General features: G+C 55.3%; 9 protein-coding genes across 9 annotated transcripts; 4 read left to right on the top strand and 5 right to left on the bottom strand.

Annotated features, from left to right (window-relative positions):
• The first annotated feature begins 26 nt into the window (after positions 1-26).
• FA10DRAFT_89909 (peptidase C15, pyroglutamyl peptidase I-like protein) lies at positions 27-1319 on the top strand. The gene is made up of 3 exons (XM_025525766.1): positions 27-235; positions 304-1020; positions 1099-1319. Exons 1-3 carry the CDS (start codon positions 185-187, stop codon positions 1270-1272), a joined length of 942 nt encoding a protein of 313 aa, XP_025379512.1. The 5' UTR covers positions 27-184; the 3' UTR covers positions 1273-1319.
• FA10DRAFT_89897 (hypothetical protein) lies at positions 1202-2348 on the bottom strand. Its single transcript, XM_025525765.1, has one exon. It carries the CDS (start codon positions 1948-1950, stop codon positions 1366-1368), a length of 585 nt encoding a protein of 194 aa, XP_025379511.1. The 5' UTR covers positions 1951-2348; the 3' UTR covers positions 1202-1365.
• A 161-nt stretch (positions 2349-2509) lies between these two features.
• On the bottom strand, positions 2510-3621 carry FA10DRAFT_300811 (alpha/beta-hydrolase; the record flags this gene model as incomplete). The annotated part of the gene is made up of 4 exons (XM_025524891.1): positions 2510-2577; positions 2639-2732; positions 2789-3044; positions 3113-3621. 4 exons carry the CDS (start codon positions 3619-3621, stop codon positions 2510-2512), a joined length of 927 nt encoding a protein of 308 aa, XP_025379510.1.
• A 468-nt stretch (positions 3622-4089) lies between these two features.
• On the top strand, positions 4090-8654 carry FA10DRAFT_278887 (hypothetical protein). Its single transcript, XM_025523497.1, has 3 exons — positions 4090-4448; positions 4504-4597; positions 4661-8654. The coding sequence occupies exons 1-3, from the start codon at positions 4138-4140 to the stop codon at positions 8456-8458; spliced, it is 4203 nt and encodes a 1400-aa protein (XP_025379509.1). The 5' UTR covers positions 4090-4137; the 3' UTR covers positions 8459-8654.
• On the bottom strand, positions 8496-8901 carry FA10DRAFT_89850 (hypothetical protein). The gene has a single exon (XM_025525764.1). The coding sequence runs from the start codon at positions 8767-8769 to the stop codon at positions 8533-8535; it is 237 nt and encodes a 78-aa protein (XP_025379508.1). The 5' UTR covers positions 8770-8901; the 3' UTR covers positions 8496-8532.
• Positions 8902-8924: 23 nt separating this feature from the next.
• Positions 8925-10824, top strand: FA10DRAFT_266094 (diphthamide biosynthesis protein). Its single transcript, XM_025521353.1, has one exon. The coding sequence runs from the start codon at positions 8953-8955 to the stop codon at positions 10657-10659; it is 1707 nt and encodes a 568-aa protein (XP_025379507.1). The 5' UTR covers positions 8925-8952; the 3' UTR covers positions 10660-10824.
• On the bottom strand, positions 10595-13879 carry FA10DRAFT_300808 (putative SEC26-coatomer complex beta chain of secretory pathway vesicles). Its single transcript, XM_025524890.1, has 2 exons — positions 13522-13879; positions 10595-13455 (listed from the first exon to the last, which is right to left on the bottom strand). Exons 1-2 carry the CDS (start codon positions 13837-13839, stop codon positions 10849-10851), a joined length of 2925 nt encoding a protein of 974 aa, XP_025379506.1. The 5' UTR covers positions 13840-13879; the 3' UTR covers positions 10595-10848.
• Positions 13880-14006: 127 nt separating this feature from the next.
• FA10DRAFT_239888 (release factor) lies at positions 14007-15599 on the top strand. Its single transcript, XM_025519193.1, has 2 exons — positions 14007-14418; positions 14480-15599. Exons 1-2 carry the CDS (start codon positions 14023-14025, stop codon positions 15488-15490), a joined length of 1407 nt encoding a protein of 468 aa, XP_025379505.1. The 5' UTR covers positions 14007-14022; the 3' UTR covers positions 15491-15599.
• On the bottom strand, positions 15540-17162 carry FA10DRAFT_250608 (putative proline iminopeptidase). The gene is made up of 2 exons (XM_025519568.1): positions 15839-17162; positions 15540-15775 (listed from the first exon to the last, which is right to left on the bottom strand). Exons 1-2 carry the CDS (start codon positions 17034-17036, stop codon positions 15735-15737), a joined length of 1239 nt encoding a protein of 412 aa, XP_025379504.1. The 5' UTR covers positions 17037-17162; the 3' UTR covers positions 15540-15734.
• Positions 17163-17184: the final 22 nt, after the last annotated feature.

Genomic DNA, 17184 nt, shown 5'->3' with positions numbered 1-17184 from the left:
CGGGTCCGTAAAAGAAAAAGGTGGCAGTCCGAAATAATATTCCACCGCGCCGCATCACGTGTTCCCACGCCGGTCCCCTCACGGTACCATTGGCTCCACCTTGGACAGCTAGCCCTGGACCGCTGTAGGATGTGCTTCCCAGATAGTGACCACCATCTTCTCAGAAAGTTCAGATCTCAGAAAGATGGCTGAGAAGCGCGAGAGGGACATAGAGGTCCTCATTACTGGCTTTGGCGTGAGTGCTATACAATCATAGCTGCGGAACTGAATGTAGGGAAAGGGGCTGACAGGAAAGGTGGGAAGCCATTTCTCAAATTTTCGGAGAATCCATCCTGGCTCGCGATCAAGGATCTGCACGACAGCTACCTCGAGCCGTTGGCGTTGCCTTGTGGCGCACAGGCAGGTACAAGAGGGCGGATCCACATACAGACGCTCCAGACGTCAGTCTGCTATTCCCACGTTCTCGACCTCGTTCCACGCATTCACCGACAAGCAAAGCCGGCAGGAAGGGTGCACCGCCCCTTTCTCGACCCTCTTGGTGAAAAGCCCGATGAGTCAGGCCGAGGGCCGCAGGGAAACGGTCGTTCCTTTCCGGAAGGTTACAACGTTCAGCTGCCAAGCGAGGGCCGCGCAGCATTTGACATTGTCATCCACGTCGGCGTAGGCCGACCAGGGAACATCGCAATCGAGAAGGTAGGGCATAAGCGAGGCTACGCAAAGCCAGACGTCAAGGGCGAGCTGGCGCCGCCGGCAACGGACCAGCACAGAAATATGCTCCCTAGCGGACCCACCGAGGCCGAACGAGCCGAACACGACAATTTCCTGAAAGCGGGCGTGGCGCCCACCGAAACCACTGGGACGTCGATTGTTCGCGGATTCGGAGAAGGGTTCGAACAATTCCCGGAAGAGCAGGTCAACGACGTCGACGTCTCTGCCTTGGTCGACTGGTTGGTCAAGGAGAAAGGCCTCGAAAACGTTCGCGAATCGCGAGACGCCGGTCGATTTCTGTGCGACTTTATTGTGAGCAGCACATGCATTTCCCCTCCTCCTAACCTGTCTCAGGACCGAATCCTTCTCTAATGTGACGGGTCGTTGCAGTACTATTGCTCCCTGTCCGAAGCGCAAAGGTCAGCAAACTCCGAAGGAGAAAAAACGACGGTTCTCTTCGTTCACGTTCCCCCCACCGGCGAACCGCACGGGACATTAGATGCTCAAGAGACTGTCACATCCATCACCTCTTGGCTGGCTTCTTTCAGACATCATCGACGTTGAGTGGGCATAGACTATCGCAACTCTGCTGTGCACAATGCTTGAACAAATACCACATTGCTCTTCTGCCTGCCCTCATCGGACTGTCCTTCTCTTTTACTGGTTCTTCTTGGCCGCTGATGGCCTGGCTTTTTGGCCAAGCTGATCAGGCGTCTCGATGCTCGAGAGAAGCTGCGTGGCGTAGAACGCGATTGGCGTCAAAAGGAAGGCAACGACGAGGATGCCCACGAGGAGGCCAGTCGAGAAGAACTGATACCGATGGAAGAGACCCAGCTTGTCGTCCACAACGGCGCCCGTTCCATCGTCCTTGGCGGCCTCTTCGAGTGCCCTTCTCGTCCAGCTGCGTGATTGGGGCGATGAGAGGTCAGACGAGACGAAGACGAGAGAATTCGGGTGTGTGCGCATGAACGCCTCGAGGTCGTGGTTGAACAGAGCCTCGAGGTGAAGCAGATCGGCTTTGTAGGAAAGGAATGTCTTCTGCCCTGTCTGCAGCGAAGCGAGGTCCGCATTCGACGTCGAGGTCCACGCTCCACGCCGCGCCGAGGAGCACATACGAAGGACATGGTGGCGCAGCTCGCTGGCAAAGTCACCATGCGACTTTGAAACGTGCTGAAAGGCCATTTGCGAGGGTGCTTCAAGCGTGCGACGTTTCAATGATGAGTTAGAAGGGAGAGCCTTCATGCTGCTCGACGTGAGCTGTTTTGCGCACGAGTCGCATAGTCAGCGGGACTGCGAATCTGAAGCTAGCTAATGGGACAGAACTACGCACCCCGCCAATCTCGAACATGAAGATACCGTCAAGACCGCAAATGCTCTTGTCTTTTGCAGTGTACGAGACGATGTTCTCTGGCGTCGTAAGGCGAACACCAGAGGCTTGCGATGACCCATGCAGTTGCTGAGCCCTGACGCAGGGGGCAGTGTCCTGGGTACATAGCATCATGACGGGTAGGGTGTCCTCAAAACCACCGCGCACCCCTTGAAGGAGAGCTAGTCCTGCTCCGACGAGCGCCGTGCCTAGTCTTGTGGAAAGGCGCATTTCAAAAAAGGTTGTCGTCGTCGTCGGAACCTCAAAAGCAAGCGCACAGTGGAAAGGTAGAATGGAGGGGTTCTCCTGAGACACGTGTGCATAGGCTTTTCGTCATGACAAAAAAAGTGTGCCCTAAAGCCCGCTACTGGGTGAGCGGAATTGTGAGTGTTTTTTGATGGGTCAGGATTCTGGGCCAAGGAGAGGAGACCATCACTATAGAGTATCGTGGATGTATGGAACGGGACAGATCTTAGGCCCGCCGAGATATACGCCGAAGTAAGCTGAGGTTCCGTGCCTAGTGTCAGCTTGAGAGATGTAGAAATGGCCACGTCTTCAACGCACTACCCTCGTGAGCTTCGGCTCCATAGAATGTGAGGGAGTCGGAACATCGAGGATCCTCCTGACCCGAGCATTTAACGACCTTGTTACCGTTGGCCTGAAAATGCGACTCGCGATGAGCATGTGAAAGAGGTTGAAACACTCAGCGCCTACCGGGTTGATCCAAATCTCGCCGTCTGAATGCCAATAGCCAAATATGTTTTTGACGGGGATTCTCAGTGGAAGATGAGGGATAATGTCGTTGCCGTTGACCACTCTTGAAAAGAACCCTCCCTCTCTGCGTGCGGCCTTCTGATCGACTGCATCCGCAAGATGGTAGTTCCCTACGCGAGGCATGCCGTAGGTGATGCCCCTGATGACCTTGTCAGGGTGGCGGCAGTGGACGTAGAGATATTCCAGAGCGGCGAGACTGTCAGGTGAAAAGTGAGCGCTATAAGTACCTCCCGTCACGAAGTGGACCGCATCCTAGCAACTTACGCCCCGCCGAGAGAGTGACCCACAACAACGATGGGCGCCATGGGATGAAGCCTGACCTGTGCATCGACGCTAGCTGAGATGTTGATGCTGCTGGCAAGCCAAGCTTTTTGAAAGCCGTCATGAACCAAAGCGGGTATACTGATGCCGCAATCGCGAAGTAGCGCGCCAGTAGGCACGAGCGCAAGGTCAACATCGTTGGCAATCGAAGAAACGTCGGACGTGTTGGTTCCTTGGTAGGAAATGATGATGCCATCGACCTTGCTGTAGGCTACATATGCGAAGGGGACGCTGCGGCCGTCGCCTTCGCGGAAGACAACCGTAGCATTGCCGACGTGCTGGCCAAGTTTGGGATGACAAGCAGCTGCCTGAGCGTATTGGGCCGCGCGGAAGTACTGTGGGAAGTCGGATAATGGTGTCTGGCGGCGATGAGGTGTGTGGCTGCTGACGAAGGAGGTCAGCGCTACGATTGCAATGACAAGTGTGGGGAAAGTGTTGTGGAAGAGCTTCATGGGTCAGTCTTTGTCGTCGTTCAATTCGGCTTGAAGAGGAAGGAGGGACTTGTTAACATAGACACAGCGATGGTTCTCTCTTTATATGTCGTTGGCATCTTTGCAGGCCGGATAAGCAAGGTTGCAAGGACGCTCTCTGTTTTGATCGATTTGGATCCTCTATATACAGTATGTTGTTCTGAGTTGCCGTGGAGTACGGTTCAAATTCATGGCCGGTCACTGTAGCAGCATGAGCATACAAATAAAAAAAGCATATTCACTCCATGCATGTACGCTACGAGTGGGCCTTGAACGAGTGAGCCTAGGTCAGAGTATGCCTGCCCAAAGTGAGGCTTCATCGCGACTCTCTCCAAGCCGTGACAGCATGACGCCCCCCATTCTCCTTAGCAGCACGTGCCGGAACACGTCGGTCTGGTCCGTGTTTCTAATTTTTTTTATCTATTTTCTCAGCCGGTGTTTTGGGCTTGACAAGCCGCCGTTGCTTCGCTCCCAGTCCGCTTGCGGCTCGTCGGTGCGATGGTCTTCAGCTCGCTCCGGCAAAGTGTCGAGCTCAGTCCGACGAAGAGACAAGCAAGGGGCACAACATCAACACCGATACCGACATCGACGCCAATCCCGGCACCCGAATTGATTTGTTACCTCGACACGCCGACCAAGTCACAGGGTGGCGACGATGCCGAGGCAGGACCAGTGCCGCGGCAACTTCAGGAGGAGGAAGAGGAGAAGGAACAAGAGCAGAAGCCGGAAATTTATGGCCATCTAGTCATGCTCGACGAGGAAGAGGAGTACAGATATCCGATGACAAAGCTCAGGACGACAATGGGAAGGTGAGTGTCGTCGTGGCAATTAAGAGCAAATTCCGCTCACTGGCTCTCCACCTAGGTCCAATGACAACGACGTGCGCTTCATGAGCGCAGAGTGCTCTCGAAGACACTGCTGGATCCAGTTTGAAGAGGAGCCAGAGCTTTCGAGGACGGTGAGCATGTCTTCATCACCGTACTTGCTTCAGCCAGTCTGACCTTCAAGAGCTTTCGGCCAGGCTCATCTCCACATCAAGAACGCAAAGGGATTGAGGCTCAACGGCCAGCGCTTGTCAAGATTAGGTACCGATGACGCCTCACAAGGAGTCCATCGTCTCGCAGAGGGCGATGTGCTGCAAGTCTTTCACCATTCGTTCCGCGTTCAATTTTCAGTTGGGAAAAGGGATCAATACCAAGCGCGGTCAACGCTCCCAGACACACCGGTGGCTGAAAGTATGCGAGATCCAAGTCCTAGCCGCGTCAAGGGGGCATCTCGCTCTAACGATCAGATGTCGCAGAGAGGGGCAGCGACAGGTGCCGACGGTGAGGTCGAATGCAATACGATGAAAGACGGAGGAGCAGACTCGAGGGGCAAAGAGGACGGGGAGTCGTGTTCACCACAGAAGAGGGCGAAAGCAAGCAGCAGACCAATCTTCCGCTTGCCTCCGCAGAACCCCTCAGCCAACCTCGCCTCTAGAGGTAGGCAAAGCATTGCCGTTCTATACACTCCGCCCACCGGAAAGCAATCGACGAGCCGGGAGAAAGTCGCACCCCAAACAGAGCCCAGAAAGGCGAGGCCAGGCTTTGACCAGGCGCTACGCACCGGCCCAGTCTTGGGTACATCCTCTTCGGCAAGGAGCGGCTTGACTCCGATGATGGAGGAAATGGCCGGCGAGCAGAAAAGAGACGAATCCGACTCTGACGATGAGGAGGAGGCAATCGAGAGGGACCTCTTTGCTCCGGGAAACGCAGCTGCCGTGCAGTCTGAAAAGAGACTAAGTCCTGTCAGTGTTGAGGCCGATGAAAACTTCGACGCCGTCCAAGAGGACTCTCAGACGCAGGCAAGGATGCCTCAGAAGGAAGAGGGGGAGGCGGAGGCGGACGAGGACGAGGAGGAACACCAGCAGCAACACCAGCAGCAGCAGCAGCGTCAACAGCAGAATCGTCAGCAGCATACGGCTATGGAGCAAGGCGTAGTCTCAAAGGAAAGAAGAGAAGAAGAGGCGCAAACAAAGAGTACCAGGCGAAGATCTAGTTTCATCGGCCTGGCAGGGGCAGCGCTTGCCGGCCTCTTCACGAGTGAAGGCAGAGACGAGGCGCAAAGGACCAAGAATGAGCAAGACGATGATGATATCGATGGGTCTTTGGACGAGGAGGAAGTATCCTCGAGGCCACCTAGGCCCGTGACGCCCCCACAGCACATCGAAGAGCGAATGTCTTCGCCACTTTCCCCTCCCTTGGCTCTGACGATGGAGGTAACGCCGCCGCTCGACGACTGGGGCATGCCTCGCCTTCCCCGGAGTGCAAGCTCGCCCGGTCGTCTTTCGCCGTCGAAGCGAAAGGTGAGCTTGCGTACCGCGACGCTGCTTCGCTCCAGCCAGCCTTACTACGAGCGCGAGATTGCCATGCTTCGTACGCCGCCGCCTTCTCCCCTTGCGATCGCTGCCTCTGCCACGTCACCCTCGTTTGGCTCCGCAATGGCTTCGTTGCAACGGCTCGTCGAGGTGGAGAGCCTGAATAGCGACAACGACGGAACTCACAAAGAAAAGAAGCTCGCTGATGCAGGGGAGAAAAGGCAGCAGGAAGAGAGACAGGTCATCATGGCACCTGTCGAGGAAGAAGAAGATGAGGGAGATGAGGACGAGGTGAATAGGAGCCTGAGCCTGGTCGACGGCGACGGCGACGTATGCATGCAAGAAGTCGAGCTCCCTCGAGCCAGACTCAGTGCTTCCATCTCGGACTCTGCCCTCTTTGGCCAATTCTCGGCATCTACAGCCTCATCGACCTCGTTGGGACGAGTAAAACCTCGGATGAGTACGCCGCAGCTGCACATTTCCAAAGCGGGAGTCACCAAGGGGATTATGCTGGCTGCTTCCGAACCTGCCGCCGCCGCTGAAAGGACGGCAAAGGGCAGGAAATCTTTGCCAGCGAAACTGCTCAGTAGTCAAATGGCACAGGACAGAGGAGGTTCTCGACAGGAGAACCAAGCTGAGCAGCCTCTGGCGGTACGTGCTCAAGACCAAGTATGTGCAGAAGAGCAAGCCGGGCAAGCAGGTTCCGACGGCGATGCCAATGAGGAAGCGGGAATGCCAAGGTATGGGCAATTGCGTCAAATGATGGAAAAGGATCCTGAGTTGGCCGCTTTGTTGAGCGGCATTGGTTCCAGTCCCGAGAAATCGTCCTCGTCACAGCATTATGACACAAATCCAACGACTTCAGCTACCATCGGCATCCGAGTGATGCATGTGAGAGACGAGTCACTGGCTAGGGTCCTGGACGACGGACAGGCCATCGACGAGAATCGCGACAAAAATATTTCGCAAGAGCCTTGCTCTCCACGCTTCTGCGTTTCCGAACAATTCGGCAAGCTCTCCAACCTTGACGTGCTTCAAGAGGACGAGAAAGAGAAAGAACCTGTAATCACTTTGGTGGCAGCTCGACAGACGAACGAAGCGGGGGAAGACACGGCAAAGCTGTCTCTCTTTATCGCAGAAGCACGAGAGGAGACAAAGCCGGAACTCTCAGTGCCGGGGACTGGGAAGGAAATGATTAACGAAGATCAAGAGAGTCGCCTTGGCGAAGTCAATGAGGCAGATGGCCAAATCGAAGCTTTCGTCACGACAAAGGCAGCTGGTGTTCACGACGAGAAGTCCAAGGGACAGGATAAGGAGCAAGTTGCTGCAGAAAATCTAGAAGAGGAAGGCGTCCGACAAATCGAGGAGTCTGTGCACGACGAAAGCAAGCAGCTCGGCGATCGGCGCAGTGGGTCAATGAATGTAGAGTGTCCCATCAAGACGATAGGCTCGCCAGGGTCAGAGACGACCCAAACAGGCGACATCGACACCCCGCAAAGGCCTTCCCCTACGGCGGGACATGTTACCCAGCTTGAGCCAGCAAATTTGACCCAACCAGTTGCTGAGAAGGACGAGAACCCCAAGGTTGATACCTCAGAGCAAACTATGCAACGCCCAGAGGTGACAAAGAGTATAGTGCGCGGAGCGCGTGCGGCAAAACTCGCTGCTCTGGCCGCAGTCAGCAGTCGTTCGGTTTTAGTTCCAGAGGTTGAGGCTGTCGCTCCGCGAAGCGAGGCTACAGCAGATCGAGGGCAGAGCATCGGAACAACGACCACACTTGAGCAAGGTCTAATCAGCGGGAGCCGAGAAGAAGGGAAGGAAGCTCGATTATTGCCTTCGCTCTCGACTAAGCGGACTAAAGAGATCAGATCTGCAACGATCAAGGCCACCATAGCGTCGCAGAAAACTTTGAAAACGGCTGCAAGCAGACCCACAAGAGCAACGGCCAACCTGTCTGTAACGTCAGGCGACCACAGAAACGAAGAGAGCGACGGCCCAGCTTTAACGAGCAATGTAGTCGCATTGCGAAAGACGACTCGAGCGACAGCTGCAAAGGCAAAGGAGACCATCAAATCTGCATCTTCTCCCATCAAGGCAACAGAATCTCAAACGAAGGGCACAAGAATGAAAAAAGCGGTACTCAGTGAAGGATCCAATAATCTACCTTCGAATCAAGTCACCAACGCAAACGAAGGATCAGAGACTGGGTTGCCGACGAACAAACCGATTAAAGGCACCAGACTTCAGACAAAGTCTGGAGCAGCTTCTTCACGTGGTGGTGCGAGGATGTTGGGAGTCTCTTCCTCCGCTGTCTCTACTGCCTCTCAAGACGATGATCGGCCTATGCCAGCAAGTGACCCCGGGCCTACGACCTTCTCGAGCAGCACAAGGAGGACAACAAGAAGTCGTGCTGCTGCTGCCGCCGCTGCCGCCGCTGCCGCCACTGGCGCTGCGCGAAAGTGACCTCCTATTCATCCGGTTCCCCAAGCCAATTCTCCTCTTTTCAACCTGCTGCTCTATAACGTCGCAATGACAGATCAGCTCACGTCTCCTATGACAATGTTTGCTTCCATTGAGGGAGCCTTAGAGATTTTAGGCGACTGAAATGGCTGATTATCCAACAAAGCAATAAGTGGAGAATAGGACTCGACACCACCCTCATTTTTTATTTCCCTTAAAAAAATTTTTTTTAAGGACCGTCGCGCGTTGCTCTGTTCCCCTGCTACCCTCTCGAGGAAGCTGGACGTACAAGTCAGGCCCGCTCTTTCCAACATCTTCCTTCTCTTTGTCCACTAGGACCCAGGCAACGTCACCTGAAGACGACGCCTGTACCTCGTCTGCTTAGCTACGTGGACGACATCATGTGTATCACGTGACTTCTCGAGGGGTGAACCCGGCCAAAAAAAACAGATTTAAACAAGAGAAGGAAGAAAGAACAACGAGGAGCAGCAGGTGTGATGACGACAGCCCCGCCGCTGTCTGCGCCCGATGCGGCCATCATCAACCATGTCGTTCCGCTGGATGAGACGGTGCTGAACAGCACCTCGAGAGCCTCTGGTATCTCCATTACGGAGCTCTACGATCTCAATTCAGTCGTCGAGACGATCGTCCCAGCAGCTGCAAGTGAGCCAAGATTCCGTCGAGTAGCGCTCCAATTGCCCGATGAGCTCCTGTGCGACGCGAGTGCGATCTTTTGGGAGCTCCAGCGACGCATCAAACAGGCTTTGTCAGCCTCGACCTCTTCGAACCTGGCTCGTTCACCCGAATTATTTGTCTTGGCCGACACGTCTTATGGGAATTGTTGCGTCGACGAAGTCGCTGCGAGCCACGTCGATGCAGATCTCGTTGTCCATTTCGGCCATGCCTGTCTGAGCCCTACAGCAAGGCTGCCTGTCCTGTACGTCTTCAGCAGGCTACCGATTGACGTCCGACATGCGGCCAAGGAACTCATGCGGGCTGTTGAGGAAGAGGAGGGAAGCAAGAACGTGGTATTGATGTATGATATCGCTTACGAGCATGCGGCGCCTGAAGTCTTTGAGCTTTTGCGCTGTGGAAAGGAGCCGGCCGACCGATTCGTGCTGGCAATGCTCGACAAGCACTCAAATTTTACGAGGCATGCTTCCCCAAACCCGACCGGATGGGGAGGGGACGGGGTCTTGGAAGAGGGAATGGAGCGCATCAAGCTCGAGGAGAGGAACTGTGGTCATGATGGTTGCAGCACAGACAGATGCGCTTCGTCTTTGCACTCAGCGACATCAAGTAGCTCACCGTCAAATCACAAATTTATCCTTCCTCCTCATATCGACGTCTCCCACTCTCTGGTCCTCTATCTAGGCGGAGAATCCCTTGCCTTGACCAACCTCCTTCTCCACCTGGGGCCCTCGACTTCAGTTCATAGCTACGATCCGTTGCAGGACCGCCTTCGCGTAGAAACCGGCGCAACGAATAAACTCCTTATGCGCCGCTACGCCGCTGTACAAAGGGCCCGTGATGCCTCGGTGGTCGCTCTCGTCGTGGGCACATTGGGCGTCCATTCCTATCTTCCTCTGCTCGCCTCCCTCAAAGAGCTTCTGACGAAGAAGCACGGCCGCAAAGTGTACACAATCTCCGTTGGGAAGCTCTCTCCGGCCAAGTTGGCCAACTTTCAAGAGGTCGACATCTTCGTCCTCGTTGCATGTCCAGAGAATTCGTTAGTCGAGCTCAAAGGGACTGGGAAGGACTATTACAAGCCTATTGTGACGCCTTGGGAGATGCAGATTGCGCTGGACGGCGGGAGAGGCTGGTCGGGCGAGTACATCCTGGAGCTGGGCAAGGTCCTCGAGGAGGGTGAGAGGCAAAAGCAAGGAGCTGACGACGCAGAGGGAGAAGACGAGCCGCACTTCTCTCTCGTCACTGGGGGCTTCGTCTCTCGGCGACATCGACCAAACATGGAAGGGGAGAGCGAAGAGCAGCAGGCAGGAACCGTCGCACTTCGGTCGAACGATGGGATTGTAACGAAGATCATGGACAGCGCCGGTGGGGCGCATGTAGCTGGCCGGTCGTGGAGAGGTCTCGAGCAGAGGCTGGGCATGGATGAGCCCGCGAAGCTGGAAGTCGGACGGGCGGGTATCGCACAGGGGTACGCCGATGGCGATGAGGCTCGTCACGAAGGGGCGACCAATTGAGAAGCAGCACGATATGCCTCCCATCCGTCCATTCTCTTGCATTCATCGCGGTCGACGACCAAGCACCCGACAACATCTGCATTGTAACACTAATCCCATTCAAAGAAAGCTTGATTGACTTGCTCGAGAGGGAAGGAAGAGGCTGATTTACTATTACAAGATGTGACGTAGCAGGAAAGGAAAGCAAGTCTATTCCTTCGACACCTTTTGGGCCAGAGTGATCTTGTCTCCCAAGCTAAGCGCGATGCCCTGCGTTTTCGACCTGATGCGGACGTGGCCTTGAATTGTTCCGTCTTCGAGCTCCTCGATGCTCAGATTTGCCAAAGCATCTTCGCCAAAGAGCGATCGCGCATAGAGATTTGCCGAGAGAAAGCCGCACTCGCCTGCCAGAGACGCCTCAGGAGTGAGACAAGCCATATTTGTCGACTTCATAATGTGGGCCAAGTACGCTCGCAGCCCGCTGATGTTCGTATTGACGCTGACCTTGTTCTCCCACTCGAACTCGGTCCACATGCTGCGGAACTGACTTTCCGTGCATGTGGCAGGGTTGATATAGTCCATGATGTCGATGTGGATGTCATTGAGAACGACGCATTTAGCCTCACCGCTCAGCGCTGTGCCTGTGCCCGCTGCACCCTCGTAGGTGATGTTGCCGAAAATGACGCCCGTCTCAGTCGAAGAAACCTTGATGGTTGCCTTGATCGATTGGAACGAGTAGGGAGCCAAAGTGTGGCTCGATGGCCTTTCAACGAGCTTGAGGTCGCCCAAGGTTGCAAATTCAATCGTTAGGTTCTGCAACGTCTCGGAAGACTGATTGACAACGAGGACATCGAGAAGGATGTCGAATTGATGGACGTTGACGTAAGCCTCTGCGTAGACGGCGTCTGAAAACCCGGTCAACTGCACAACCCTCTGGAGCTTCGAGATGAAGTCGTCCTTGGTCTGCGAGGATGAGCCAGTGGCTTTCGTCAGCTCGGCCTCGTAGTCTTCCACACCCATTTCAGCTCCTGGCGCGCCTGCAGCTGTCTTTTTCGACAATTGTCGGAAACTTATGAGGTCGTCCGGTTGTACCTTGATCAATCTGGATGCTTGCTGCGCCTTTTCTGCCGCCTTGCGCTCCTCGGCGGCGACCATTTTGGCATATGCCTGCTTCGTATCATTCAAGAAGACATCGACTGCATCCACATCTTTGCCCGCCACATCCTCTTCCGTTGCCGCCGTCGCCAGCGTCTGGACGCATGTCATGATTCGCTCGACGGAATCCTCATCGATGGGTGCCTGGGCAAATTTAGACTGACCCACCCGGACGACGCTCGTCATGATGAGCATGGCTTCGGCCCGCATCGCGTTCTTAGCTCCGGCTTCGCTGCTGAGCTCTGAGAAGCGCAAGACAATTTTGGTCAACGTAGAGGCCAAGACGGTTGCCGTGTAAAAGTCGCCGAGGAGAATGAGCGATCGCAACGGAGGCTTGGAGGCGTTCTTGACGGCTTCGAGTCTAGCGCTGGCATTTGCCTCGGACGAGAAGGCAGTCTCGGTGGCATACGTGCCGTCGGCCCGGACACGGCTGACGACTTTGGGAGCCGCCTCATCCTTTTGCTTTCTCGTTTCCTCTTCACCGTCTGCACTCTCGGCCTGTTCTAACAACCTCTCTTCGGCCGCAAGGATTGGGACCTCACCCACAACCTTGCGAATCTGCTGCATGGCCTCTTGAACGTCCTCAATGCTCTCGCAGTACTCTCCAACGATCCACAACGCTCCGCGGAAGACCTTGCCGGATTTGATGTCTCCGAACGTCCTCAAGAGTTTTTCTAATATGCTCGAGCGCAGGTCGGGGAATTTCTCGACAACCTCGCGAACAAAACTAATGACGTCGACTGCACTTGGATTAGATGAGTCCCCGAGAAACTCCATAAGGACATGAACGACGTTGGCGGCCACCTCGCTAAACTTGATGGCGCAGGTGTGGATCGACTGAATCAGCAGCTGGCGGTACTCGATGTTTTTGTCAAAGCCGCTTGAGCCGTCAACGGTCTTCATAAGCTCCTTCTTGAGCAAAAGAACAACCTCCTCGATGTTACGGGACGATACCATTTCCAAAGCAATGGCCAGTGCCTTTTTCTTGACGTCCATGTCTGGACTCGAAAGCACCCGGAGGAGGTCCATGACGAGGGGATCGATGACGTGCTCGTGTCGCGACCGCAGAGCGTCAAGACGGGAGAGGACAATGAGCTTGACATTGTTGTCCGATTCCTTCGCGACAAGGTCGATAAGTGCCGATGCTGTGGCTTTTATGGCTGCCGCGTTTTGGGTGAGGGAGGTGAGCGTAATCGCGGCCTCGTACTTGACGGCATGCGACGACGCGGAGAGGAGCTCGGAAATGGCGCGAATGTATTTTGTCCGGTGCGGGCTGTCTGCCTTGCACTTCTTTCGGATCAGTTCAATGACAGCCAGCTGCATGAGCTCGTCCATAGCTGGTATGGCCTCGTACTGGCTCAAGAGGTACTCGATGGCTTTGTCGGGCGAAGCATTGCACAACAGCACAAAGGCGTTTCGCTTGCACGTTGCGTCCTGTTCGGCGGCCAGAAACGTCTCCATGAGTTCCGGGGCGTCGCTGAGCATTGCCTCGTGGCGCTGGTAGATCTGGGCGACGCAGAAAACGGCATTCTTGCGCACGTAGGAATGGCGATGCTCGAGGCAGGACCGGACAGATGGTATCAATGCCTCGAGGAGCTCGGGCTCCTTTATTTTCTGCAGAAAGCGAAGCGTCGAACCTCGGATGTACTCGTTTGGGTGTTGCTTTCGGATTGAAAGAGGGATTAGCCAAGGCACACCCCAAGCTTGCGATCGGAGCATCTGTCTCACCAGGTCATTCCGAATCGCGTTGACGACAAGGATCATCTCCTGCTTGAGCTTGCCTTGGTCATCGTATTTGGGGCAGACTTCCCAATAGAAGTGAAGCATCTTTTTCAGCTGCTTGTTCTTGCTCGGAAGGACGTATTGGATGATAGGCATTAGCAAGCTCGGCTGCGAGGAGCCATTGAGGGTCGCGATGATGATGCGGCGAAGCGTTTCAAGCTTAGTTTCATCATCGGCGCGCTGGAGAATCTGGCGGAGTTCCGAAGGCTGAAGCTCCCCGCCATCATCGAGGGGAGCGACGACTGTATATGCCGTCGCGTCCATTGCTGGGCTGTTGGTGTTGTCTATGTGTGATGGAGGATGGTTCAGGTGTGTGCGCATCACGCTTGCCAACGGTGCAAGCTTCCCAAGGTGGGACACGTGCGAGGGGGTAGATTATGTAAGCAAATGCTCACAATTTAGGCTTTCTGGCCAAGGATCGTTTTCTTCCTGAGGGTACAGCAACCAATGCTTCGGAGGGGCATTGTTTCGACGAGGCTACACCTAGCCGTCTCCAGCGCACTTCCGGCGCGACAATTCAGCAGCCATGTCTCAGTCAAGGCCGCATTACACTGTGCGCGAAACGTGTGTTCCCCACCGGTGATCTCTACGGTGATCTCTCGCGCATTCACGTACTCCTCAAGCAAGGGCAAAGCGGCACTGAGAGACGATGACGTTGAGAGCGAGGATGTTGCAATCACCCTTCTCGAAGTGCTTATGAAGAAGCGAGAGCTTCTCATGGCAAGAGTCTCTGATGTTGCTACTGTTCCGTCGACGTCTGCCAGTGACGCTTCTCTGGGGCGGGAGCTGAGCGACCTCAGTGGTCTTCACCACCTCTGGACTCGATGGACTGATTTACAAAAAGTGAGTCAGCCGCGTCACCTCTCCAGAGCTTTAGACGAGCTTGTTCTAATCCCGTGACCAGTCGATTGCCAACATCCTTCGTCTGACGTCGCCGGAACATGAGCCCGACGAAGAGATGCGCAATCTGGCCCTCGAGGAAGCTTCTACTGTGCTTTTGCAACTAGATGCCCTCCGCTCTGAGATTCGTCAAGCACTTCTCTCGGATTCCTCCTCGTCTGACAATCTAGACGCCATCGTCGAGGTCCGACCTGGCGTGGGCGGGCAGGAATCGTCGCTCTTCACGGGAGAAGTGGCGCGAATGTACATGCGGTATTGCGAGGGTCTTTCGACGGATGGTACGCCGTGGCAAGTGGAGACGCTCTCGTCGACTTCCGCCGAAGCAAGCGGAGGCGATGCTGGAAATGCCTTTAAAGAAGTCATCTTGTCCGTTAAGGGCCGAGGAGCATACGCAGCACTGCAGAATGAAGCCGGCGTTCACCGGGTGCAGCGGATTCCTGTGACGCAAAGCACTGGGAAATTGCAGAGCAGCACCATTGCCGTCGTTGTGTTGCCCGGCGGTGGAGACGAGAGCGGCGGGAAGGGTGCAGATGACGTCGTAGACCCAAAAGACGTAAAGACCGAAGTCATGCGGAGCAGAGGGGCAGGTGGGCAGCACGTCAACAAGACGGAGAGCGCCATCCGGCTGACGCACGAACCGACGGGCATCACGGTGAGCATGCAAGATAGCCGGAGCCAGCATCAGAATCGGACAAAGGCGTGGGCGGTGCTGCGTGCTCGATTGCTGGACCGCAAGATGCGAGAGGAAGCGTCGAGCAATCGAGAGGCGCGGAGGAATCAGGTGTCTGGCATGGATCGCAGCGATCGAATCCGGACATACAACTTTCCGCAAGATCGCGTCACTGATCATCGGGTGCCCTTCTCCATCAGTGGCATTGACACGGTGATGGAGGGCAGCGACGAAGGTTTGGGCTACCTCTTGGATGTGTGCAGGCGCCATCGGCAAAAGCTGAGGCTCGAGGCACTCCTCGTAGAAGTCAAAGAGGACTTGGCCCAGCTGCAGAAACAGCAATAGAATAATAGAGGCACCCCGCAGCAACATCATTGCTTGTACTTTACTGTACAGTACTGCACTGCATTTGGCTACGCTGCACTTGAAATACAGCCCACCTCTTCCATCATTTGCACCGATTCAAAGAGATGCTTCTTGCGGAATGAACGAGAGAGCGGAAGAAGAGGCTCTACATCCAAAGGTCCATCATGTCTCTTGTATTGGATGATGAAGAAGAGATTGAAAAGATGGGTATGATGACGATGGACTACTTGATCGATCTAAATCTGTCAGTGGCTGCGATGAGGCCTGCCTCGTTGAAGCCTGTCAGTCAACAAACAATCTTACAGCAGTCTGTCCTGGCACACTCACGGTCCATGATGCCCGGCTCTGCGGAGCCGTGGCCGGCGTCGGGAACGAGATGGAAGTGGGCCTCGGGCCACTGCTTGTGAAGCTCGTAAGCCGTCTTTGCGGGGCATGGCATGTCGTAGCGACCCTGAACGATGACGGCGGGAATGTTTCGGATCCTATCGACGTTGTCCTTTCGGAGTAGCTGTCCATCCTCGAGCCAGCCTGCATTGTTGAAATAGTGGCATTCGATGCGGGCAAATGCCAGGGCAAATTTCTCATCCTCGCCGCGCTTGACGGAAGCCTCGTCGACGTAGAGCTTTGAAGTAGCCATTTCCCACGTCGTCCAGGCCTTTGCTGCTGCTAATTGCACCTTTTCATCGTCGCTTGTCAGACGGCTGTAGTAGGCCTTCATGAGGTCACCCTGCTCCTCTGCTGGTATCGCCGCGCGGTACGGCTCATCCATCTCGGGAAATAGGTTCGAGGCGCCCTCCTGGTAGAACCAGAGGAGCTCGCTCTTGCGAAGAGTAAAGATTCCCCGGAGCACCAGTGCACTGACGCTCTCAGCATGTTTCTGGGCATAGGCCAGGGCGAGGGTGCTGCCCCAGCTACCTCCAAAGACATGCCACTTTGTCACGCCCAGCTTTTCTCGCAGCCTCTCAATGTCGCCGACGAGGTCCCACGTCGTGTTCTTTTCCAGATTCGAGTGGGGCGTGGAGCGGCCGGCGCCACGCTGGTCAAAGAGAACGATGCGGTAGTGGGCAGGGTCGAACCAACGACGATCATCGGAGGAGCAGCCCCCACCGGGCCCTCCGTGGAGAAAGACGACGGGGTAGCCGTCCCGCTTTCCAGACTGCTCCCAGTAGATGCTGTGGTGATCCACGTCGAGGAAACCCGTCTCAAATGGTTCGATCTTGGGATAGTGACGACGCAGGTTGGCTTTTGCGGGCTGCAAAGCGCGAGCACTCGGACGGTAGTCAATTGCACTTCCTTCGCTGGTGTCTGGCTCATCCTGTTTTGCTTCATCTCTCTTCTTGTTCTTGCCACTATTGTTCTTTCCACGTTCCACATTTGCCGCGCCCGCCTGTTGCTGCTGATGTTGCTGTTGCTGAGGGCTGCGTGCGAAAAGGAAGCTCAACCGACTCTTGAGCTTTGATCCGACGCTGTTCGGAGGAGGCGACGAGGCGCCCTGCTTTCCTGTGACCTGTGTCGAAGCTGACATGTTTGTTTGAGATCGAGGGCGCTGCTTGCAGCGAGCGGAACGGCTGTGAGAGATGACAGAGGCGACGAGATTCAAGAACAGAGGGGAGAAGAGACCTCTTAGCTGGCTTCAATTGTGCGACCCGTGCGCGCCCAAATTGGAAAATCCA

The sequence above is a fragment of the Acaromyces ingoldii genome (genome assembly GCF_003144295.1).
Source record: "Acaromyces ingoldii strain MCA 4198 unplaced genomic scaffold FA10scaffold_2, whole genome shotgun sequence".
NCBI classification, from domain to species: Eukaryota; Fungi; Basidiomycota; class Exobasidiomycetes; order Exobasidiales; family Cryptobasidiaceae; genus Acaromyces; species Acaromyces ingoldii.
Note: the sequence above shows the minus strand (reverse complement) of the source record. Positions and strands in the feature narration are given on the sequence as shown.

What these genes read in the sequence shown, in the direction of transcription:
- FA10DRAFT_89909 (XM_025525766.1), top strand. Translation starts at nt 185, where the DNA reads ATGGCTGAGAAGCGCGAGAGGGACATAGAGGTCCTCATTACTGGCTTT. An exon ending in TCCTCATTACTGGCTTTGGC is followed by an intron (nt 236 to 303) that starts GTGAGTGCTATA and finishes AAAGGTGGGAAG; the next exon opens with CCATTTCTCAAATTTTCGGA. An exon ending in GATTTCTGTGCGACTTTATT is followed by an intron (nt 1,021 to 1,098) that starts GTGAGCAGCACA and finishes GGGTCGTTGCAG; the next exon opens with TACTATTGCTCCCTGTCCGA.
- FA10DRAFT_250608 (XM_025519568.1), bottom strand. Translation starts at nt 17,036, where the DNA reads ATGTCAGCTTCGACACAGGTCACAGGAAAGCAGGGCGCCTCGTCGCCT. An exon ending in AGAGCCGGGCATCATGGACC is followed by an intron (nt 15,776 to 15,838) that starts GTGAGTGTGCCA and finishes TCAACGAGGCAG; the next exon opens with GCCTCATCGCAGCCACTGAC.
- FA10DRAFT_89897 (XM_025525765.1), bottom strand. Translation starts at nt 1,950, where the DNA reads ATGAAGGCTCTCCCTTCTAACTCATCATTGAAACGTCGCACGCTTGAA.
- FA10DRAFT_278887 (XM_025523497.1), top strand. Translation starts at nt 4,138, where the DNA reads ATGGTCTTCAGCTCGCTCCGGCAAAGTGTCGAGCTCAGTCCGACGAAG. An exon ending in CTCAGGACGACAATGGGAAG is followed by an intron (nt 4,449 to 4,503) that starts GTGAGTGTCGTC and finishes CTCTCCACCTAG; the next exon opens with GTCCAATGACAACGACGTGC. An exon ending in AGCCAGAGCTTTCGAGGACG is followed by an intron (nt 4,598 to 4,660) that starts GTGAGCATGTCT and finishes GCTTTCGGCCAG; the next exon opens with GCTCATCTCCACATCAAGAA.
- FA10DRAFT_300808 (XM_025524890.1), bottom strand. Translation starts at nt 13,839, where the DNA reads ATGGACGCGACGGCATATACAGTCGTCGCTCCCCTCGATGATGGCGGG. An exon ending in ACGCGATTCGGAATGACCTG is followed by an intron (nt 13,456 to 13,521) that starts GTGAGACAGATG and finishes TCAATCCGAAAG; the next exon opens with CAACACCCAAACGAGTACAT.
- FA10DRAFT_266094 (XM_025521353.1), top strand. Translation starts at nt 8,953, where the DNA reads ATGACGACAGCCCCGCCGCTGTCTGCGCCCGATGCGGCCATCATCAAC.
- FA10DRAFT_89850 (XM_025525764.1), bottom strand. Translation starts at nt 8,769, where the DNA reads ATGTTGGAAAGAGCGGGCCTGACTTGTACGTCCAGCTTCCTCGAGAGG.
- FA10DRAFT_239888 (XM_025519193.1), top strand. Translation starts at nt 14,023, where the DNA reads ATGCTTCGGAGGGGCATTGTTTCGACGAGGCTACACCTAGCCGTCTCC. An exon ending in GATGGACTGATTTACAAAAA is followed by an intron (nt 14,419 to 14,479) that starts GTGAGTCAGCCG and finishes TCCCGTGACCAG; the next exon opens with TCGATTGCCAACATCCTTCG.